Source organism: Bubalus kerabau, chromosome 20 (assembly GCF_029407905.1).
Source record: "Bubalus kerabau isolate K-KA32 ecotype Philippines breed swamp buffalo chromosome 20, PCC_UOA_SB_1v2, whole genome shotgun sequence".
NCBI classification, from domain to species: Eukaryota; Metazoa; Chordata; class Mammalia; order Artiodactyla; family Bovidae; genus Bubalus; species Bubalus kerabau.
This window is the reverse complement of record NC_073643.1, coordinates 11,861,880-11,886,336: the sequence shown is the minus strand read 5'-3', so window position 1 is coordinate 11,886,336 and position 24,457 is coordinate 11,861,880. Positions and strand designations below refer to the sequence as shown.

The window sequence follows — 24,457 nt, the reverse complement described above, 5'->3', positions numbered from 1 at the left end:
GTGTGCAGGGTAACTTCACATTAAAATACACAACACAAAGGAGAAATGAAGAGAAAATTGTCAGATGAGAAAATAGGGCTTCTGGGCCCAGCTTCCTTTTGGGCAGAGTGGAGACCTGACATACCAGGGGAGCAGCTTTCAAACGATTAGGGAGTCTTCCATGTTCTTCTGTTTCTGTTGGTGGGTCTTTAAGGCTGATGACTTTTCTTCCCACTCATTCACTACTCTTTTTAAAGTACTCACTATGAGCCAGGTGTGTGCTGTGCCGGCTGCTGTGGGAATAGGCACCTACATTAGACCAGATCATGCCTTAAAAAAAAGCAAAAAATAGTTCTGGAAAGAAGGTATCTGGCAGTAAATAGAATGAACTCTCTTGGAAAAACCTCCTTAATTGATAGAATGCACTCATGCAATGAGTTAGTTATTCTCATAGTACATATTGACTTGCTCAAGTCTTTAATTCCAATGAGATGCAGAGTACCACAAGGAACTTCAATGCTCTCCTGAAATGAGTCATTGCAGACAGGTCAGTGTAAAGACAGAGTGTTCCAGATGGAATAGATGTAGTGGGTGTCCAGTGAAGATGAGTCCCCGACACTAACTCCCACTGCTAAGATCTAAGGATGGCAAGAGTGGATCGTTTTCACAGAGAAAGCATTTTCCTTCTAACCAAGTATGAGAGGATTCTCCTAGTCTAAGACTGGGTCCTGAGTTCTGCTGGCTCAAAGGATGTGGCGTCCAGCACTGGGGCTGGTGAACACACCCGACTGCCTACTTCTCCCATGTCTCCATGAAAAGTTGGCTTGATCATCTTTGGTTTGCATAGGTAACACCATTTCTGGGACGGAGGTGATCAAAAAGGCTAGTCATGTCCTGGAGGCAAGATTAGATTAGTAGGGGGCAGGTCAGCAGGGGAGGAGCAGTCTCAGGTGTCAAGTCCAAGGTCAAGGGCAACACTGGCACCAGGAAGGAGTAACTGCATCAAGGCCATGGGCAGAGAAAGAGATGGGCAGGGAATGAGACTGCTGCACCTGTCTACTTGTTTTGCCGCCTTCCTGAGGCAAATGTTTAGCCTCTCCAGCTCTCAGGCCAGGCAGTCAGGGGAGGCACACATGTGAGGCCTTGTAAACCCAGCTCTGCGTGTCTGCTCCAAGTTAGAAATTCTTGACAGTGAGGATGCTGGATCCTGTTAAATAAATGTCCATCAGCTAGAAACTACACAAGTGAGATCTGATTTTTCTTGGTCATCATTAATGTCACCCTTGGTTCTCAGTTGAAAGGAAAAAAAAAACAACTTGCTTTAATATGTTCTTTGGAATGCCATTCTAGGGGGTTAACAGCAGGTGGTTTTTCCTTAGAATATACAATCTGAAGATGACCTGTGGCTTGAAGAAAACAAAGCTTCAGTTGATTATGTAGAGACAGGACATTAGGTTTGCAGAGTAAAGAAACAGGGCGGGACTTCCCTGGTGGTCCTTTGGGTAAGAATCCACCTGCCAATGCAGGGGACACTGGTTCAATCCCTGGACTGGGAGAATTCCGCATGCTGTGGAGCAACTAAGCCCGAGGGCTGCAACTACTGAGCCCATGCTCCAGAGCTCATGAGCCATGACTACTGAGCCTACGAGGCCCAGAGATGGTGCTCTGCAACAAGAGAAGCCACTGCAGTGAGAAACCCATGTACTGCAACAAAGATCCAGTGCAGCCAAAAATAAAAATAAATAAACGGATAAAAACTAAAAGAAATGAAAAGGGGAAGATCAGTCAGCTGTGCTCTCTCACTGATCACAAGTCCTGTGCAGTGTTTCGGGAAGGATGATGCCCATCAGCCTCTGCTTCACCTAACTCCTCACCTCTCCTTGCCTCCTTCCCATGCAGTCTCTCCTTACCTGTCTCCTTTGGCCTCACATCACCTCTCTAATCCCTTTTCTCCATTCATAGAAGGAGTCTCTATTTGTTTTACTTGGTTTTCATCTTTGAAAAGAGCAGTGTGCCTTGTTGATTGTTTTTATCTCTTTCTTAAGATAAAAAGGCAGTTACACTATACATTTAATTCCAGAAGAGAAAAGTAGAGATTCTCTTTAACACAGAGCATTTTGGGGGGTGTGATTTTCAAAACAGAACCTTTCCAAACTGTCGCTTACTTGAGGTGTACCTGGAATCCTCCTTAGGGTTAAGGAATGTTACATTCCTCAGAGACGAATTCATTTCCGTTACTTGTTTTAAGAACACATGGGCTGTTTGTCTTCTCACACTCGTCACAACGAAATGGAAAATAGAGACTCATGATCACCTATTTAAAGGTTATGAATAGCAGTGCCTTGAAAAAGCCTGGTGGAAATCTGTGTGGAAACTGAAAGTGAAGCATCAGATTCCAAAGCAAGGAAGGCAGACACGAAAACCAAGTTGGAGACCAAACTGCCTCAGAGTTCTGAGCATGAGAGATGATGAACAATCTGCCCCACCTTCCCCGCCCTCCATCCAAACCCCTGCCACGGGAACAGTCAGGAGCCAGGCATCACTTCCAGATACAGAAGGGACATGGAAGGTGGTTCAGCTCCAAAAGTTAGCAGTGTCTTCCAGACAAACAAGGCTCCATGAGGCACAGCCATCCTAAGCCTGGTGATGGGCTGCATTATTAACATTTTTCACCCTGTCCTCTGCCAGGTGTCTCTGCTGTTCCTGCTGCTAAGGGCAGAGTGTATTCTCCATTCATAGACAAGGGTTTGACCCACATCCTTGGTGGAGTGCCCGTGGAAGTGACAGGGCACCATCTCCAACCCAAGGTCCTGGGGAGCTTTGTATAGTTCCACTTGTCCTTGCCATTAGAAGGACGTGGCTTGACCAGACCATGCATCCAAGGAAAAGGTGAGAGATAAGGAAGAGACAGAAGACGCACTAACTGAGCTGAGTCTGGATCAGCTGAACCTCAGCAGATCTGAAGATGCTAAGTAATAGTAAAAGGAAGCTGGAGTCTTAAAGTGTTTGTGACAGTTTTTCCGGAAATCCTTGACTGACGCAAAGCACTGTTGCTAAATGTGGCTTGTTGGAAGGAAGAACGTGAATAATAAAAGTGACTCGAAAATGAGAGTGTGGTTATGTAAGGGTTTTCTGAGGATGAGGACAGGCCTGTGTGCATGGTTGCAAGAGGGGCTTGCAACCCAAAACGTTGCTCCCCATTTTGAATCACCCCTCCCCCTTAACTGGGTCTTGGCGAAGGGCACCACTCAACCCTGGTCCCGGCCATATGGGAAACCACTGATATGTCCACAGCCAGTGATGACACAGTGAACTCTCTGGGAAGCAGCACACGTTCCAAATCTCATTTGAAGACTATCAGACAGTTAAGTCGGGGCCTACTTCCAGACGACTACACCCGGGAGAAGTTAAAACCACTGGCTACTCAGAAGGTAGACCCTTCAGTTACCAGTTACATCAGTTACATGGCTATCTTCTCCCGGAAATTTACTTGCCTTTTACCTTTACCCCTTGTCCCCAACTCTTCCCTCTAAAGCCACAGAGAGTGAGTCTCTTGACTTTTCCAGTACAGGATTTTAAAACACCGTTGCACACCCAAAGTCTTTTCCACATCAAACTCCCAGAGTTTCCTCACAATCTTATCCTTGCATGCACTCAACATTCTGATCCCTCTCTTCTAGATGCCTGCTCACTTGTTCACATCCCTCACAAAATAGGAAATGCAGAACCATAGACAATCTTTAGGGTGCACAAAAAACATGGCTGTGCTAAGTTGCTTCAGTGGTGACCGACTCTTTGTAACCCCATGGACTGTAGCCCGCCAGGCTCCTCTGTCCATGGGATTCTCCAGACAGGAATACTGGAGTGTGTTGCCAGGCCCTTCTCCAGGGGATCTTCCTGACTGAGGGATTGAACCAGTGTCTCCTGGGGCTCCGGCATTGCAGGCAGATTCTTTACCACTGAGCCACCAGGGAATCTATGGCTGTGTAGATGAGGGACTAATTATTTTGTGTTACCTAGATATTTTTAAAATTTTTTATGCCTATAAAGTGTAAAAAAATTTTTCTGATACACTAATTTGGTTTACCCTCCAAATAGCTTTCTCTTCCTTAGAAAAATGACTATTTTCTTGTTCCATAATAATGATAATGATATTAACTCCAATGGCCCTCCTTTAACGAGTGAGGTGTATTAGATGCCTGATACCTTCCTTCTGCCAGCTCATTAATCCACACAAAGTCCTGAGGGTTGTATTATCATCTCCACATAGAATGAGGACACAGGTTCAGAGAAGGTGCGTCACTGGCACCAGGTCGCACAGCTACATGGGACTCAAATCCAAGCTCCTGGTCGTTCTGCCATCCTCACACCCTCATCTCATTTTATCTAGGAAGTGTGTTTAGTCATTCAGTCGTGTCCAACTCTTTGGGACCCCATGGGCCATAGCCCGCCAGGCTCCTCTGTCCATGGGATTCTCCAGGTAAGAATATTGTCGTGGGTTGCTATTCCCTTCTCCAGGGGATCTTCCTGACCCAGGGATTGAACTCAGATCTCCTGCACTGCAGGCAGATTCTTTATCATCTGAGGCACCAGGGGAGCCCTTTACCCGGGAAAGGAAAGGGCTAACTGTGTCATAGGAATAGTCAGGAGCAAAACAGGGGTCAGGGCTCTCTCCATTCTGTGTACCACATGGAAAGGTACCTCTCTGCCCACTTCAAACAAAGATGGTCTCTCATCCTGTGACATCACAAAGCCTTCAGTGGGAATATAACACTCACATGAATGGCATCAGGGCCAGGATGGAAAGGAATCAACAGAGGCCAGTCCTGCGATCTTCAGCTCAGGTTTCCTTCCATTGCTGTGGTTGGCACTGCTGATGCCCTGCCCAGATACCCTTTCCTGGGCATGAATAGGCAGAACAGCAGCCTTCCAAAGATGTCCATGTCCTAGTCCCCGGAGCTTGAATGGTTATGTTGTGTGGCAAGGGGAACTCAAGGGTACAAGTGGAAGTCACCTGCTAATCAGGTGACTCTGAGATGGGAAGGTCATACTGGCTTATTCAGGTAGGTCCAGTGTAATCACAAGGATCCTCTGGAAAAGGGGGAGAGTCAGGGACAAAGAGATGGTGGTGAGACCTGCCATGGCCTTGCTTCACTGCACTGAAGATGAAAAGCGGCCATAAGCCAAGGTGCATTTAGCCGTGAGAAGCTGGAAAAGGCAAGAACATGGATTCTTCCCTCCAGCCTCCAGAAAGGACCACAGCTCTGCGCACACCTTGATTTCAGCCCCATGAGACTCACTGTGGACTTCTGATCTCCAGAACTAGAAGATGATAAAATTATTGTTTTAAATTACCAAGTTTGTAGTAACTTGTTTTAGTAGCAAAAGCCCACTAACACACCAGTGGTATCCCTGCTGGCTGGTCAGAGTTCACAGCTGCCCCTTTTCTCGAGAGAACTGCCTTCAGCAGAGCATGAACCACTTTGCTCAGGGGTTTGAAATGACCTCTGTTGTGGGAGGAGAAGGGAAGCCCACTGATGCCACAGGCTGGCCTTGAGGAAGGACCAGCTGCTCAAACCCATGCTCTGGAGCTCCCGCAAGATCCACCTAAGACCACATCCTAGCGCAGTCCCTCCCTTGCCCACTGGTTTCCATTTCCCCTTCTTGTCCTTTCAATAGATTATGGGCATGTGAGTCCCTGTCTCTGCTCTGCTTCTGGGGAATCTGGCCTAAGACAACTGTCATGCTCAGAAGAGACTCTGGGCCATGGGAAGTGGGCACTTAAGGGGAAACTGGGGGCTGGGAGAGGTGGGTGTCGGGGCTGAGGAGCTGGAAGGCGAGAGGAACAACATGTCAGGGTCACTGGGGCCCTGGCTCCCAGCTCGGGAATCAGGCTCTTGATCTTAAAGTGTTCTTGTCTCAAGCCTTGGCGGCCCAGCCCAGGGCCACAGCATCCAGGCCATAAGTGAGCAGAAGACATGGGTGGGCCCAGCCCTGGGACCCCAGCTGGGGAAGGGCTGTCTCCCACACCTGCATCCCTCTCAGCCATGGTCCAGGCGCTCCGGGTTTTGCTTGGCTCCGTCTCTGCAGGACAAGTTCCCGACTTGGTCAGCTTTGCATCTTTTTGATTTTCAGCCTCATTTCCTCTCTTAATTCCAGGCTTCTGCCCTTCAACTTCTCCTAGGGTGGGTGCATCCTAACGGCCCCCTTGAGAGAAATGTGGGCATCTCCTTCCCCCTCCTCCCTTGTTCTGTAGTGGACCAGTCGATCACTTAGGACATGCTGCTGTCTTGATATAACTGGTTTCAATTCGCTCTGGGTCCCACCAGAAGTCCCTTTCCTTTTATGGTTTCCTCTATCTGTTTGGTCACTGGGTTTCTGCCGCGAGGCAGGGGGTGTCAAGTGTGGAGCCTCTGTGCATGCAATTCCGAATGGCTGCATTTTCCTTCTGGTTGGGACATTTTATAGCTCACTCCCTTCTTCTGGGCACAAGCCCTAGGACACTCAGGCCACCACCATTTCTTTGTGGTACCAGGAGTGAGTCTTTCCCAAGGTCCAGAGTTGGTAATCACCATTACCACTGAATCCTCTGTTCTGGGTCAGTGCCTCCCTGAGGTCTCCTCCCTTCCACACCTGCCTGCCTCGCTCATTCGCCTGTAACTCACCACGCCACAGACCCCCTGCCCAGGTGACTGCAGGCAGACACGGCCATGCAAGCATGAATGGACCCTGAAATGCAGCGCTCAGATCCCCTTACAGAACGGAGGCATTCGAACTCCAACTGCCCAGTATCTTGGTTGCCTCCCACAGAATCCCTCTCGGCTAACTGCCCTTGGCAGTTTTTAAGAGTGGCTTTGTCCAAGATGTGGCCCTCTACCTGGGCTCTGCCGATATCCAGTGAGAGGTGATGCAGGGTACAAAGTCCCGGACTTCTGGCCTCAAAGCGAGATGACTGAACGGGGCTGGAGAGCACCCCGGGGAGCAGTTGAAGGCTCTGTCACATCCACACCATTACCCAGCTTCTCCTCTGCCCAGCCCTGCTTCCCTTACCTTTGACACATAGTGTTCTCTCGTGAGTGCGTGCATGCTAAGTCATTCAGTCGTGTCTGATTCTTTGTGACTCTATGGACTGTAGCCTGCCAGGCTCCTCTGTCCAGGGGATTCTCTAGGCAAGAATACTGGAGTGGGTTGCCATTTCCTTCTCCAGGGGAGCTTCCCAACCCAGGGAGTGAACCTGCATCTAGTATGTCTCCTGCATTGGCATGTGGGTTCTTTACCACTAAAGAACTGTCTGGGAAGCCCGGTGTTCCTCCAGGGGATCACAAACAATCCTCCCCGCTGCCAGACAGTCTAAGAGTCTGTCCACAGGGACCTGGACTCAGGTGCACCCCTCTCACCTGGCTTTCCAGAGATGCGGGGACCTGCAGGAGGCGGGCAGGGGCAGGGCTTACCCACGATCATGTGGTTGCAGACGTCACAGAAAGTGGGCTTCTTGAAGATGTGCTCCTGAAAGGCGTGGGCCTTGCCTCCGCCGCTGGGGTACAGGCCGGCCCTGGTGGGTGTGGAGGTCAGGCTTCCGGGGGCAGGGAGCGGGCTGGAGCTGGGGCTGACCTCGGCCAGCACGTCCGCCTGCAGCTTCACGTCGCTGTTGGTTCGCTGGAAGAAGTTGTCAGCACTTTTGCTCCGTAAACTCTTGGTCTTGAAAGAAAGTGATCGTTTTAGTTTCTGGAGCTGCAATGCAACGACAGAACAGACTTACGATCAACCATGCAGACTCCTGCGGTGAGTGCTGGGGGGCGGGGGTGAGGCCTGCTCCATGGGTTGCTCCGTTCCTGACACCCTCAGCCCCTGCACAGGCGCACAGGGATCCCTGCAGGGGTGGCTGATGTCAATGGCCCCCACCCCACCCCTCCTCCTCCTCCCTGCCTCCCTGGGCACCCACCCATGTGCTTCAAAATGGCTCATGGTTTTTGACACTGTTTGCCTTTCGAATTGGAATCACTGGAAACATTAAGTGTATGAACTCCTGGGATCACAACTGGGTCCATCATGCTGGGGTCTGTGCTGGCCTTTCTCTGCTGTGGTCCCTTGGCTGCCATTTGTCTGTTCACACAGCAAAGAAGAGGAGACCATCGACCGGGAGTTAAAGTGGCTAAAGCATCACAGAACGCAAACCAGAGCTTCCCAAGCCTGCTGGGCTCCAAAGCATATGGCTGTGTGTGTGTGTGTGTGTGTGTGTTTGAGGAGAACACCATGTGGAATTATCCACCTGACTTTCTCTGCTCCGCCCCCTGCCCCGCCTCTTGGTTTTGATCCTGGTAAAACTAGCCCATTTCTCCTCTGCCTTTGGGACCAGTGAAGAAGCACCACACGGGCTGGAGGAATCCTGCGTGGTTTGGTCCAGCCTGCTTCTCCAATCTAAGTCTTCCCATGGGAGCTGAGAGGATATTTGGGGAACACAGATGTGACCACGTGAGCCTGCTGTTCAAAATCCTTCACAAAGTTCCTTTTGCCCTTTATAAATTAAATTTATTTTATTCTTTTGGCCATGAGGCATGTGGAATCTTAGCTTCCTGACCAGGATGGAACTCGTGTCCCCTGCATTGAAAGTGCAGTCTTAACCATTGCACTGCCAGGGAAGCCCCGTTCTCTATAAATTTAAAGAAAAGCTCCTTGCTACGGGCTCCAAGGAGGTTCTGGGTCCCAGCAACAGCTTAGACTGCCATCCACCTTGCTCTTGCCATCCCAGCCACAGTGACCTTTTAAAAGTCTAGGTTACTTATTATGCTTTTTTTTTTTTAACCCTTCTACCTCATTTTATTTTGATTGCCTGGTTTTTTTAAATTAATTTATTTTTTAATTGAAGGATAATCACTTTACAGAATTTGGTTGTTTTGTGTCAAACCTCAACATGAATCAGCCATAGGTATACATATATCCCCTCCCTCTTGAACCTCCCTCCCCATCCCACCCCTCTACATTGATACAGAGCCCCTGTTTGAGTTTCCTGAGACATACAGCAAATTCCCGTTGGTTATCTATTTTACATATGGCAATGCAAGCTTTCATGTTCCTCTCTCCATACATCTCACCCTCTCCTCCCTTCTAATTATGCTTTTAAATCATCAGCTCTTAGTGCAGAGTGTCCCCTCTGTCCAGACAAAAGAAATGAACCACTTGGCAGGCAGCTGCATGACCTGTCATAGGTCACTTCACCCGAAAGGAAGCATTTCCCTTGTAACTGAATATCCATTCCTGTTGCCTGGAATTAATGTCTAAGCCCCAAAGCTGTAGACAGAAAGTGCTGATCACACTGTTCTAACAAAGGCCTCCATTTACTAGACAGCCCTACTGGACATCCGGATGACTTCACCCGGACTTGCCGAGTCTAGCCACCTACGTATCAAGCCCCCAGTCTTCCCTGCAGGAGATCAGGAAGATGTGGCGGGTTTAGTGCTTGGGGTGGACGCCACAATTCTCTACTTTACTCTTCCCATGCTCCTTGGCAAGGTGACCTCAAGATCCTCCCATCCAAGCTGGAGCTCCTTGAATCCTGTTGGTTTGCGGGTATTTGACCAACAGCAGGTAGCAGAAGCAACTTCAAAGTCATTTCCAAGCCCAGACTTCGAGATTTCCTGCACCTGTCTTCTCTCTCAGAAACCTGCCCAGCTGCCATATGTACTGAAGGACGATAGGAGACATACGTTCCAGAAATCACCCCCATCACTCGAGTGACATCCCAGAAGCAGAGCCACCCTGCTCCCTGCAGGGAATCAAGGATCCAGATGAGAACAGAGGAACTGCCCAGCTCAATCCTGATCCAACTGTCGACCCACAGAGTCATCCACTGAAGAGATGGCTGGTGTTCTGAACCATTAAGTTGGGTATCTTCTGTGTGTAAACAGCAATACAGACAGTGCTGTTCTCCCCACCTTTTAGATACGTGCTAGGAATGTGCTTTGCTGTCCATCTGAAGTTGGCAGTGGCTATGTGAAGCCAGTGCTCCACTTCAGGGAGCTGTCTGGGGAGGGAGGTCTGGGGGGACACCCTGCAGGGCTCTCAGGCTCCACTGAGACCAGTAATGGAGTGTCATCAGTCAGAAAGGGTTAGCCAGAGAAGCAGCAACAACCTACAGAAAAGGTCAGAAACTGTGGGCCGTCAAGACTCTTGTCCCTCTCCCTCCGTCCTACAGCCCAGATGCAGCAGAGGGGCTAGACCTGACAGAGGAGAAGAAGAAGGTGCTCCTGGGTTATCTTGGGGTGTTTGTTACTGACCCATAATCTAGCGCATCCTCACTGATACAGAAGAAGGAAGTCACGAGCCCTTGGGAGCACTGCACTTATTTTGAAGAGAAACTTCCATCTCCATCTAAGCTAACTGCGAGGGGGCTATGAATCACTCACTCTGTGAGCCTGAGCCACACAGAGGTGAGGCCCTGGAACTAGCAAAGAAGCAGAACACGCACCCTTCATGTCAAGTCCTTCTGGCTATAAACTGGACTGGTGCTGAAGGAAGGCAGACTTAAACTGGAGGCAAGTGATTGAAATATATGTATTACACACACACATATATATAGTATATTGATATAATATAGTATGCAATTATACATATATAATATATAATAGTAAATACTAGATATATGGCTAATAAGAGGTTCAAACTACTACTACTTATTTGTAAAATAAGTTGCATGGGTGGACCTCCAGATTGTCATACTGAATGAAGTCAGTCAGACAGAATGGGAAATACAATATGACATCTGTTATATGTGGACTCTAAAAACAAATGATACAAATGAACTTACAGAACAGAAACAGGTTCACAGACTTAGAGAACAAACTTACATTGCCAGGGGATAAAAATGGGGGAAAAGGATAGTTAGGGAGTTTGGGACAGTCATGTACACACTGCTATATTTAAAATGGACAACCAGCAAGGACTCTATAGCACATGAAACTCTGCTCAATGTTATGTGACAGCCAGGATGGGAGAGGAGTTTGGGGGACAATGAACACATGTGTATGTATGGCTGAATTACTTTGCTGTTTACCTGGAACTATCCCAACTTTGTTAACTGACTATATTCCAATAGAAAATAAAGTTTTTAAAAAATAGGTTGTAAAGATGGACAGCCAGTATTTTATAATAACTTTATATGGAGTATAATGTATAGAAATATTGAATCAGTATGTTGTACACTGAAAACTAATACAATATTGAAAATCAAAAGTTAAGTTACTTAGTCGTGTCTGACTCTTTGAGACCCCATGGACTGTAGCCCACCAAGCTCCTCTGTCTATGGGATTCTTCAAGCAAGAAGACTGGAGTGGGTTGCCATTTCCCTCTCCAGGGGATCGTCCCAACCCAGGGATCAAACACAGGTCTCCTGCATTGCAGGTGGATTCTTTACCGTCTGAGCCAGCAGGGAAGTCTACTGTAAGTTAAATATACTTCAATTAAAAATAAAAACTTGACCCCAAGTATCTAGGTCCACATCTGGAGACCTTTTTCATACCCTCATTCTGCTATTTTGTATTGTGTTAACTCAAGAAAAACTTGCTTGGGTCTTGAAAAAAGTGGTTAATGGATTAAGTCAATTTATAAGCCGAATCCTTTGTGTATTTTATATGCTATGTCTGATCCTTGACTTTTCATTTTCAAAGCACTGCAGAACCCCTCTAAAGCTGCACATTAGATTTATAGGAACCCAGTAAACGATTTTGGTTTAACAGCTTGCACTTTGTAAAGGCAGGCTGGAGAATCAGAAGAGCATGGAGAATCCCAACTCTGTTTAAAGCCTCACTGATGCATTCTTTGGTTTTAACAACTACTTAGCTAAAGATAAGATACGGGTTAGGGGTAGTTTCCTTAGTCAAATGAACAGAATTGCTACTTTCAGATAATTAAGAAAGAAACCCAGAGTTAGGTTAAACCAAATGAGGGGAAAAAATTACTGATTTTAAACATTAGCTATTAGATGGTTAGAAAATTATTCGGAATTCTTCACTTCATCAGGGCTCTGGAGTGTTTCTCTATGAAAGACCAATCCAGTGAAAACTGCATGACCTATTCTTTTTTAAAAAACTTTTATTTAAAGTAACTTTAGTAATACAAAAATTGCAAAATAGTAGAATCCCTATGTTTCACTCACTTTTCCCTAATGTTAACATCTTATATAAATATAGTAAATTAATTGTAACCAAGAAACTAACACTGATATAACTATTATTTACAGATCCTATTTGATTTTTTCCAGTTGCCCATAATGTCTTTTTCCTGGTTCAGGATCCAATTCAGGATTACATATTGCATTTAGTTACATCCCCATAGTCTCTTTTTAAAATTGAAGTATAATTTATTTATAATGCTGTTTGTTTACTTATTTACTTCTAATTTTTGACTGCACCCTGCTACGTGTGGGATCCTGTTTCTCCACCAGGGATTGAACATGTACCCCCTGCATTTGAAGGTGGAGTCGTACCACCGAGCCACCAGGAAGTCCCTCCACAGTCAGTCTCTTCAATCTATATCAGGTCCTCACTTTCTTTGTCTTTCTTACTTCGATTTTTTGAAGACTGCTAAGCAGATGGTGATTGCAGCCATGAAATTAAAAGACGCTTACTCCTTGGAAGGAAGGTTATGACCAACCTAGATAGCATATTCAAAAGCAGAGACATTACTTTGCCAACAAAGGTCTGTCTAGTCAAGGCTATGGTTTTTCCTGTGGTCATGTATAGATGTGAGAGTCGGACTGTGAAGAAAGCTGAGTGCCGAAGAATTGATGTTTTTGAACTGTGGTATTGGAGAAGACTCTTGAGAGTCCCATGGACTGCAAGGAGATCCAACCAGTCCATTCTAAAGGAGGTCAGGCCTGGGTGTTCTTTGGAAGGAATGATGCTGAAGCTGAAACTCCAGTACTTTGGCCACCTCATGCGAAGAGTTTACTCATTGGCAAAGACTCTGATGCTGGGAGGGACTGGGGGCAGGAGGAAAAGGGGACGACAGAGGATGAGATGGCTGGATGGCATCACCAACTTGATGGACGTGGGTTTGGGTGAACTCCGGGAGTTGGTGATGGACAGGGAGGCCTGGCGTGCCGCGATTCATGGGGTCGCAAAGAGTCGGACACGACTGAGCAACTGAACTGAACTGAACTGAAGCAGTATTTTGTAGAATGTTCTTCAATTTCGGTTTGTCTGATGCTTTCTCGTTATTAGATTGCGGTTTTTTATATATATATATATACATATGTGTGTGTGTGTGTGTGTGTGTATATATATATTTGGTAAGATTAGGGAAAAAGTGATGTGTTCTTCTCAGTGCAGCACATCAGGAGGTATCTGATGTCAGTTTGTCCTGTTACTGGTGATACTAACTTTGGTCACTTGGTTGAAGTGATATTTGCCAGGCTGTTCTACTCTAAAGTGTTTTTTATTTGTAGTGAATGAGTTTCACACAGGGGGACTACTTTGAGACCATGTAAACATCCTGTTTCTCATCACACATTTGTTTTCTAATCTCAGCGTCCATCAATGACCTCTGCCTGTAAAACTTCGCTACTCGGTGCTTGCCTAATGGTGGTATTCTACTTCCATTATCCTTCTGTGTTAATCTCTACTCTACTGTAGAATTCTTCTTTTCATCTATTTATTCAATTGGCTATTTCCGTTAGTATGGACTCATGGATCTTTTCTTTATTCTACGAGTTACAGTTTACTACTATTGTTATTTGTTTTGTTGCTCAACTTGTCCCAGGTTTGACCACTGGAAGCTCCTTTAGGTTTGAATCTGTGTCCTTTTCCATGTGCCCTGATTATCTCTGAAGACTTTACTTTCTGATACTACAGGTTCTCCAGGCTTATCTCATATTCTCCTCATTCCAGTCTTGCAGCCAGCATTTCTCTGAGGAGCCCTGGTCAGTTTTACTGGGGAGTGGTACTTTAAACTGCTTTCTGGGTACCGGATGTGCTTCTTACTATTGGGATGTCAGTGGCTTTAGCTGTCTCAGTGGACAGAACTAGGAAATACATTAATGACTACTCATAAGCCCATATCCACATATCTATATTTATTTTTATATGAATCTATACAACTATTAAAAAACCATGAGTTCATACTGAAGCACTCCTTTATTTATTAAAACATGTTTGATTGTTCCCTGGTTGATATATGCATGGTTGGACTTTAAGATAGTGTTCTTGGGACTTTGCTGGTGATTCAGTGATTAAGACTCTTCCAAATGTAGGGGGCACAGGTTCCATCTCTGGTCAGGGAACAAGGATCCCACATGCTGTGGGGCACAACCAAAAACTTAAAAAAAATAAATAAAAAATGAAGTTAGTGCTCTTAAAGTACAGCCAGAGGAGATGGGGACAGAAATTAGTTGGGAGGAAATAAACACAGAACAAAGTAGAGAAACTGGAAAAAATTTGAGGAGTGGATAAGATGCCTGAGAAGACTCACACAGCCACTTAATAAATGCTTTTTAAACTAAGTGAGTAAAAGGATCTTTTCACTTCAGTAAATACTTATTGATTATCTGCTTTGTCACATATTCCACTAGGGACAAGGAGAGGCAATGGCATGCCCCTGGTTCTCAAGTTTTCATTTCACTCAGAGAGATACATGGAAAGATCCATGATACTCATATTATAGCACTAAACTCAGTCTTGTGAGTGGAAAAAAAGCACGGGGGATATAACTCACTCTTTTATTGTGGTCTAATATTCCATAAAATGGAGGTATTGGATTAACTGTTTCTCTGTTGATGGACATTTGACTGCTTCTAGTACTTTTGAGGCAGAGACCTGTTTTTGTTTACCAAAATTCATTTTCATTTCTTCCTGGCTGTACAGTTACATTACATACCCCAAAGCTTTTGGCAGATAAATGAAGAAATGAGATGGCGTTCTTGCTCATGGACTATACTGAAATGATACGTGTCACTTCTGAAGCTAGACCTTTAGGCTGGGTGCATACCTGCACATCCTCTCTTCCTGCTTCACTCCAGCTGCAACGTGGGCGTGATGCTGATCCTGCTTCAACTGTGGAGCTTACAACGTTGCCCTAGAGGATGGTGGAGCACGTGTTGGAAGGGAATGGGTGCTTGGGTGATTCCATGGAGCAGAGCTGCCCTGCTAACCTAAACAGTTGCCCCTGAAGTCTATGTGAGGGAAAAATAAATGTCTGCCTTTTTTGAGGCACTGACTACTGACTGGTGTGCTTGTTACAAGAGTCTATCCTTACTCTCACTAGCATATTTTCTATTATAAACAACACTGGGATGAATATTTTGTACATACATCTTTGCACACATGTGCAAAGATAAAGAGCTTTGGTGCTGGAAGAACACTTGCTTGTCTATATTTTACAGCCACAGTCCACTGGCTGGTATAGGAGAATATCTTTTTCTCCATACCTTGGTAAATACTTCTTATCATCAACTTTCAAAACATATGCCAATTTCATAGGCAAAAAATGGTTATAAACTTCCAACTTCCTAATTGTCAGCAGGGATAAATTTCCTTTTTATATGTTTATGAGCTAAACTATGTGGCTTGTATGGGCGGAAATTAACTGCTCAAAATTTGATGAATTTCTAGGAGGTGAGTAGATCTTTTTATTGTTATGTACATATTGTAGAGATTTATAGAAACTTTGCCATTTGTGTGGCAAACATTTATCTCAGTTTGTCATTCATCTTGAACTTGATTCATTCAACATGCATATGGAGGATGAATCTAAAATTTTACAAAGTCAGACTGATCAACACTGCTGCTGCTATGAGCTCCCCAGGCGCCACGGTGGTAAAGAATCTGCCTGCCAACGCAGGAGACATGAGAGAGACAGGTTCTGTCCCTGGGTCAGAAAGATCTCCTGGGGAAGGAAATGGCAGTGCACTCCAGTATTCTTGCTTGGAAAGTCTCATGGACAGAGGAGCCTGGCGGGCTACAGTCCATGGGGTCGCAAAGAGTAGGAACAACTGAGCAACGGAGCGCACACACAGCTGCTGCTGCAGCGGCCAGCAGGCACTGAAGACGCACCGTCTGCTCCTCCATGCGATTCCCGAGGCTGCTGTGTCAGTCAGCTAATGACATGTGCTTACACTGACCCCTCTTCTGGCTCAAGACATAACACAAGGCCTCGAACAACATCTACGTGGATATTCAAGTGATCCCAGGTGACTTTTCTCGCTACATTTAGGCAGAAATTCCGGATCTTGAAAAGCTCATTTCATTTAGAAATTTAAGAACATAAAATGGAATATGGAGCCTGTAAAACCTCTAAAACATAAAATAAGTAAATACTATAACACTCGGGTGGTAAAGGGAGAACATAGTTATGAAAATGCTTACTACTGGAATAAAAAGTAAATTTTATTTACACTCTATTTTGTGCTTTCAATACATTTGGAAAGGTATAATCTCTAAAAAAAAGATATGAAAGCTGAGATGATCAAACTCAATTAGAAAGGAAGAAGAGATCTGCTAAAGTTAAGAAAAGAATTTATAGCAACCAGTAATACCAGAATAAAATTTAAAACAAGAAAGGTAAAAGCAAAAAAGACTTGTTCTGCAGAAGGGTGATCTTGAGAGGTGGGGGCATGTTTGAGAAGCTCTCACAAAACACCAGACTTACTGTAACAATACAAGAAGTTGAAAATCAACAGAGAAGATAATATGAGAGAGGATATGAAGAAACATCTGGGTCCTGAAGAAGACTTCAGAATGACTAGCAGAAGCATTCAAAGATAAGAGAGAATTCCTGGGCTAAATGAGGGAAGGAGACTTAACCCCATCAGTGAGGGAAGCACCAAGTGTCGGGTCATCCGGCTAAAAAGACACAATCTCTTTTCCTGCCAGCAGCTTCAAGTGTCCTGTCAGAGCATCCAGGTGTCAGAAGAAAAGGAGGACATCCAAACACATAGGAAGGGAAGTGGGTCATCCATGAAGAAAGAAACCTAAGACTCACTTCAAGTTTCTCTTCTCCATCATGAAACAACGTAAGGCAAACTTATGACCCAAGCCTTCTTAGCCCAGACAAATGACTCTTCAGGAGCAGAGAAAACAAAAGCAGTGGAAAATATGGAAAACACGAGGCATCAGAGAACTTGTGCTTGAAATAATTCAAACGTGGTTAAGTTAAAATGGTATAAACAGTTCACAAAGACAGTTCACCTGGTATAAATACTTAATGAAACAGATGACATATAATTTAGAACAGATGACACATAATTTCGTTTTCACAGTAATAAAAATACCACAAGTTGTAGTAACAAAACGCAAGTAGTGAGGGGTGGAGGATGGGGGAGGAAGCCAGCTTGTGTTAACTTCCTCATTTTATGTGGAGGAGAAAACCAGGGTATTAGCTACAGCTGACATTTGAGTCTTTAGGATGTGTCATGCACTATTCCTAAAACTTCACATATATCATCTCCTTTAATCCTCCAATCCACCCTATGAGGCAGTTACTGTACGGCAGACACTTTGCTTGCTCTCTCCTATTAAACCCACTCTATGGCTCTTGGAGGGACTATTCTTCCAATTTGTAGATGATGATCCTGGAAGGTCATAATGTAAGCGGTAAAGCCAAGTGGTAAGCCGCAGTCCTGCTTATTGTGACCAAGCCAGCATTTGCAACAAGCCCAATCTGACCATATTCCTCACTCGGAGTTTCAGCCACAAGTGACCAAAGAGGATGATATATTCCTTCCTCTGAGCCTGGGTTCATGCTGTTCCTCTGCCTAGGTACCTTGGGAATACCCTCTCCCCGTCAGGGAACGCCACCTGCTGTATCGGACTGTCACAAATGGAGTTCATTTTATTTGTTCATTTGTTTCTTGTCTCTGTCCTTCTTTTTAAAGAGCTCCATGTGAGGGCAGGCAGGTTTTCCGTCTTGTTCACTGGGGAGACTTTAGCAATTAGTGTTGAAATGCCTGGTACAAAGGAAGTGCTCAAAGAGATGAATGAAGCTGCCTCCGTCATTCCAATCAGAACTAGTTGCTCCTTGGGTCTACAATAACAATGTTTGCATCACAATACGGTTCTTCAATTTGTAACACTTTACTGTCTTTTTGTGTGTCCTGCATGTGTGCATGCGTGCTTAGTCACTCAGTCGTGTCTGACTCCTTGCAACCCCATGGACTGTAACCCACCAGGCTTCTCTGTCCATGGGATTTTGCAGGCAAGAACACCAGAGTGGGTTGCCATTTTCTTCTCCAGGGGATCTTCCCAGGGATAGAACTCATGTCTTCTGAGTTTCCTGCACTGGCAGGTGGATTCTTTACCACTAGCACCACCTTTTGCGTGTCTCCCCACCCTAAATTTGTAAATTCCTTATAGACTGGATTACATCTCAATCAACTTTAGATCTCTCCCAAAGCAGTTCTCAACCTTTTGTTTCCCTGCAGGACTCTGCCTCCCCACTCCCCGACCCCCCACCCACGGCAGACTCTGTTGGCTGTGTTTCCAACTTCCAGTCTCTACTTTTCTTTCTCTTACAAAACCTTCATTTTTCTTGAAACACCAGTACATCCAGCTTTCCTTACAGCTGGAAATAGCTTATGACACAGTCCTGACCAAGGCAATGTACATCCAATGCAGATTTCTCCAGAGTTTTGCTTTCCTGATAAAAGAGGAAGGACTGGGTTTGTCTGATCTTTCTCTCTTCCTGCCTGTCTTGACACAATGTCTAGAGCTACAGCAGCCCTCTTGCTACCCCATGACAATGAACAAGAGGACATAAGCCAACAGGCCAAAGTGACAGAGCAGAGACGAGGAAGATGGTGATGGCTTTGCTGAATGACTAAGCCAAGGCCAGCAACTTCTTAACTCCAGGCTTCTTACTATGTGAGAAAAACCAACCCACACTTATTTAAATTACTGTAAGTTGGATTTTTGGGGTCACTTTAACCAAAATTATCTTTAACTTGATCCTGCTGATATTTTGAGTTGGTACAGCACTTACATGCTACACTCCCATGGGTATATGCAGATTTTTGACAAACCCAAACTATTACTGCAGGAGCGTAAATCACTGCAAAAATCTGAACTATGAGGAGAATGAGACTCCAAGAGGTTAAGTGTCTGCCCACTGTTACTCTGACAGGAAGCAGTGGAGTCAGGAATCAGGTCCAGGTCTCTCAAGACTGCCAAATCCATGCTTGTGCCCTCGCCACCTCTTCACAGACTGCGTGTGTGCCGCCTGCAAGCTGTGTCCCCTGGCCTAATGGAGACACGGGGCCTCTGACCACCGCTCTTCAAAGACTTCACCCTGGAGGAACGTTCTCTCTGGGGGTTAGCTGCCACGACCTCACTTCCAATGATGGGGGTGCGACTTTGTAGGCCAAATACTGTCTCCCCGTTCTGGACACAATTTTAAGGGCCACTTAAGGACATCCCCGCCCCCCGCCCCCCCCGCCCCCCCATCACCCTGTGATCCTGGTCATCCTCCCAACCTGAGCTGGGAATATGTTCTGTGTGTGTGAGGAACACAAGGAGCTTAAGCACCAGTGAGTGGGACAGACCGAGAAGGAGAGGGGGAGGCAGAGGATAAAGGTAAGGCTATACAGGCAGAGGCTGATCCTAAAGGACCTCAGAGGCCTCGGGGAGGACGTTGGATTCATGCCCAGTGTGATGGAAAGTCACTGCCCGACTCTGAGTGACCTGTATCTGTAAAGGGTCGCGCTGGTTTACACATGGAGAAGGGCTTCCCAAGTGGCACTAGCGGTAAAGAACCCATTTGCCAAAGCAGGAGACGTGAGATGTGAGTTTGATTCCTGGGTAGAGAAGATCCCCTGGAGGAGCCTGTGGCAACCCACTCCAGTATTCTTACCTGGAGAATCCCCATGGACAGAGGAGCCTGGTGGGCTATAGTCTACAGGGTTGCAAAGAGTTGGACATGACTGAGTGACTTACCACGCACATGCATGGAGAAAGGACTAGCATTTTCATAGACAGACAACAACTTAAGTGAGGGCCACTGCAGTGGAAATGGTAAGAAGTGGTGTGTTCTTGGCATGGTCTGAAATAGAGTCCACAGAGTTTCTTAGTGAGTTGGAGGTGCAGTGTGAGAAAAAGAGAGAAGCCAAAATGAGTTCAAGGCTTTTTTTCCTGAGCAGTTGCCACTGGAGAAATGGCCACTTACTGAGAACGATGGACAGTGGGAAAAAGCCAGTCTGATAAGGAGAGGGGATGACTGTTGGGCAATTGTTTCTGATGGGCTAATTTTGAGATGACTACTAGAAATCCATGTAAAGATGTGGTTAAAGAGAGTTCAAATCCCTGAAATTTCCAGTCTCAAACATCACAAGTTTTACCAGCTAGAGAGGCCAGATGCAAGGCACCAGAATGAAAACTGTATGGGCTACATCTGAAGATGAAGTCAAAGAACAAACAGGAATTACATGCAAACACACTGAGAGTTTAGCTTTTTCAGTCTCATTTTGCTGCTGAACTCAGTATGTTACCAAGAAGATGGGTGTGTTTGTGAGAAATATAATTACTGATTCTATGGCAATGCAGATAACAGAACTGCCTCCCTTTAAGACAGGGCTTCCCAGGTGGCGCATTTGGTAAGGAATCTGCTATCAATGCAGGAGACACAGGTTCCATTCCTGGGTAGGGAAGATCCCCTGGAGCAGGAAACGGCAACCCACTCCAGTATTCTTGCCTGGAGAATTTCATGGACAGAGGAGCCCGGTGGGCTTCAGTCCAAGGGGTTGCAAAGAGTCGGATACGACTGAGCATGCATGCACCCCTTTAAGATTGTCTCCAAAACAAACACAAGATACACGAAGACACACATAAACATGGTTCTGCAGCATGGTAATGTAATCAGTGGTCGAGGGCTCTGGGGAGCTGACTGCCTGAAATGGTCAGGCTGCCTGGCTCCAAATCCTGGTTTTGATTCCTAATAGCTCTGTTAACCTCTTCATGAGTGGAAAACATAGGCTGCAGAGATAATTTAAGGAGATAATCCCCATAAGACTCTTTGCAGAGTCTGGGACACAGAATCAACCTGATAAATATTAGCTATTATTACTTACATTCACGGAAACATGTAGTGCAGACACACATAACCCACTGAACACACACCTTCGTGCGTGTGCACTAGATAGACACGCTAGTACATCTACATCTGCAGTACATGTATGCTTGCATACAAAAAACGCCTTAAATTTTCTCATTCTCTCGCTGATATCTTGCTTGCCTTTACCCGAAACATTCCTTTTTAGTGATTTTCAAGAATGGAAGGATTATTTTCTTTTCCTCGCAAGAGCTGGCTCTTATTACTGATGCCTGCCAGGGCTCAGGGCTGGCTGTCCTCCTGAATGAATGACAAATACCCTCAGCAAATCACTTTCTCTAAAAATAGACTGCCCCAAATGATGTTTGGCTTCAATTCTCATTTCCATGCACCTTGAAAAGAAAAGAAAAATTCCATTCTTTTTAGAGACTTAGCACTAATCTATCTGAAGTAATATGATTTGATAAAAATGAAAAAAAACCTCTGAAGTTCTGCAAAAGCCCTAGTTTTGCCTCATTTATTTATCAGATTTATATAAAATATAAATGGAAGGTTGACCAATTTCTCCATATTCTGCCCATTGAATGTGCATTCTGTTTGGCTTTATGGAGCCACTTACTTAGAGTATGATACCTTGATAACTTAATGTGTGACTTGCCTTCTCTATTTCTTCCTCCAGATGCATGTGAATGGGTTGAGTGGCTACAAGATACCTTTCAAGTGATAGTCACTATGTAGAAACATGAATTGCTCTCAGGATTACTAGCCAACTAAACTTCTGATGGACTCAAATCCCCAAGAGTTCATTTGACTTTTCTGGGTCAAGGACTATGCAGTTTATATCATCTATACCACTGAGACGCATGTTTGTGGCAAAAAAAAAAAAAAAGCAAACAAAAAACAAATTTAAAAAGAACATTTAGAGTGCATTTTATATTGGGAAAATCAATGCTGGTGGCCAAATGCTAATAGAGTATGAGCATGAATTCTATTAATCTACTTACAACCTTACTATGCATAAACCAACTGAATTCTGACTTGGACCACCCTGCTGCCTTGATGTGGATCAGATAGAGGCAAATAATCAAGATCTTAACACCAGATCATTAGCATCTCTACTACAGTCTGTCTTGGCACACTTACTCTGGATGTTCAAACCGGGGAGCACAGAATCTGGAAGACTACAGGAAACATGTCAAATCTATACTTATATCCTTCTAGATGCCATTCAGTAAAATCAGAGGCAATGGATTTGCATATATTGCATGCTGGTAACTTTGACATCATTTCCTGGACACAGGAAGCTCCTCTCCACATTACTGCTGTTACTATCATTGTCTTCATCATCATCATCATACTTCCAACTGCAGTATGTAAAGTAAGGGAACCACAATATTTCACACTGATTCACTCTGCTCTGGGGTGGATGCCACAATTAAGATTGATACCCGTGCACCCACTCACATACAATCACTCAGGTACCTACAGCTGCAAGTGTTAGGAAACCCAGATTCAACCTGGCTTAAGCATAATGAGACTGCTTCACATTAAGAGAGCGTCATAATGCGGGAGACGACACTAGAGAGAGCTAATTCAGTGGCAGAATGACATCACAGAGAACTCAGGTTCTATCAGATTACACTGCCTTCTTCATCCCAGACTTAAAGCTGGGATGGTCAAAAAACGGCTGCCTGTTTGCAAATATTCAGCAGCAGAAGAATGACAGCCTCTCCCCTTACATCTGTTCTTATTGGCCTGCCTGGAAAACCTTTCCTTCAAGCTCATCATCAGATTTCCCTTCTCTTATTGGCCAGAACTGTAACCACATGTCCTTCCTAAACTTTTCTCTAACAAGGAGAGTGACTGGCTTAGACCAATCCGGATTCACTTCCTTGGTGCATGGGCTGAGAACAGTGTTTACTGAAGAACACAGTGACAGAGAGAAGGGTGGGCACCAGAGCAATACGAGCATTTTATCAGGAAGGATAAAGGAGTAAATGGCCCTGGGGTAGGCAACCAACAGGGGTCCTAACTGTATGGAGCCACGGGTGGAGAGCAACTGGGTTAGTGAAGGAGGAAGAGGGGAGGGGGATTTTAGGAGAAGATAACAAGGACTTAGGGGAGCAAAAACACACTATTCCCTCCCCTAGAATATGGGAGTTCTTTCTCGTATTCTGGGCTTCCCAGATGGCACAAGTGCTAAACAATTTGTGTGCCAACGCAGGAGGCGCCGAGACAAGGAAGATCTCCAGCAGAAGGAAATGGCAACCTACTCCAGTATCCTTGCTGGGAAATCCCATGCACAGAGGAGCCTGGCGGGTACAGTCCATGGGGCCACAAAGAGTCAGACACAGCTCCCTTGTTACATTACTTTGTATGAGAAAAATGGTGGGATAATTACTCCAGGGTTACTGTGCTGGGTCGTATAAGACTATCCTAGCAGGCTGGAATGAGATCGCCCTGCTGAAGTAAGCTTGAAGAAGCTCCCATGTTGCGGGTGAGGGGGTGGTGGCCTGTGGTAAGGACCAAAGTGGCTTCCAGTTACTGAGACCATCCCTGGCCTGCAGTTAGCAAGAAAACGGGAACCTCTGTCATCCAGCTGCAAGGAGCTGAATTTTTCCCATAATGAGTGAGCTTGGAAGAAGACCCAGGCCTCAGACGACACTGCAGCTTTGGCTGACGCCTTAATTTCATCCCAGTAAGATGCTAAGCAAAGGAGCCCACTAACCTCTACCTAGATTCCTGACCCACAGAAACTATGAGATTAAATGAATATGTGTTAAGGTGCTAAATTTGTAGTATTTTGTTAGGCAGCAATAGACACTCATACACCCACTTTAGTCCATCAGGTGAGTGAGAAATAAACATGTTCTTCGTGTTAAGCCATTGAACTTCAGCAGTTCATAGCAGCATGTTACTTTAATTAAATAAATACAACAGCATTAACAAGGTTGCTCATATAAAGGCAGTCAAAGCCCCATGAAATGCGCTGTGACCATCTCCTCTGGCAATCTTGTCACAGAGGCAGTCCCCTGGGGCTCACCCACTCTTGAAATGGAATCCTGAACAGCTATGACCTATTCGTTGTCACTCCCAAATTACAGCACTTTTCACTTATGAGATCTGGCTTGCTTCAATTAATTAGAATCTGTGCCAGAAATTATGATACCTCTGAAAACCATCAGGAGGACTTCCTGTCATATTTATGCAGCAGGAAAGGCCTTGCCTTTCTGGCAGGTACTGAGGTCCTGCTTGTTTTTTTTTAATAAAACAAGCAATAGTCTACCCAAATAGGGACAAAGGATTCCAGCCTTTTTCAGCCCTAAAATGTGATATAACTTTTTGAATAGACCTAATGGCTCCCATTTTAGCGTTTACAAAGTACTGTGACAGAAACCTATATGTGCTTCCTCCTTTAATGTTTATCTCAACCCCAAAAGAAAAAATATAA

At 45.2% G+C, this 24,457-nt stretch overlaps 1 protein-coding gene across 3 annotated transcripts in view; it reads right to left on the bottom strand.

The window, feature by feature from the left end:
• The window catches only part of STAC (SH3 and cysteine rich domain), a 127,510-nt gene that overhangs the window by 76,028 nt on the left and 27,025 nt on the right, over positions 1-24,457 (bottom strand). Inside the window, exons 2-3 of one of the 3 annotated variants that reach the window (XM_055557270.1) lie at positions 14,959-15,045; positions 7,431-7,710 (exon numbers count right to left, since the gene is read on the bottom strand). In XM_055557270.1, coding sequence (XP_055413245.1) covers positions 7,431-7,710; positions 14,959-15,045 — 367 coding nt within the window. The remainder of the gene's footprint in view (positions 1-7,430; positions 7,711-14,958; positions 15,046-24,457) is intronic. The other 2 variants (XM_055557271.1, XM_055557272.1) reach the window with 2 other exon arrangements.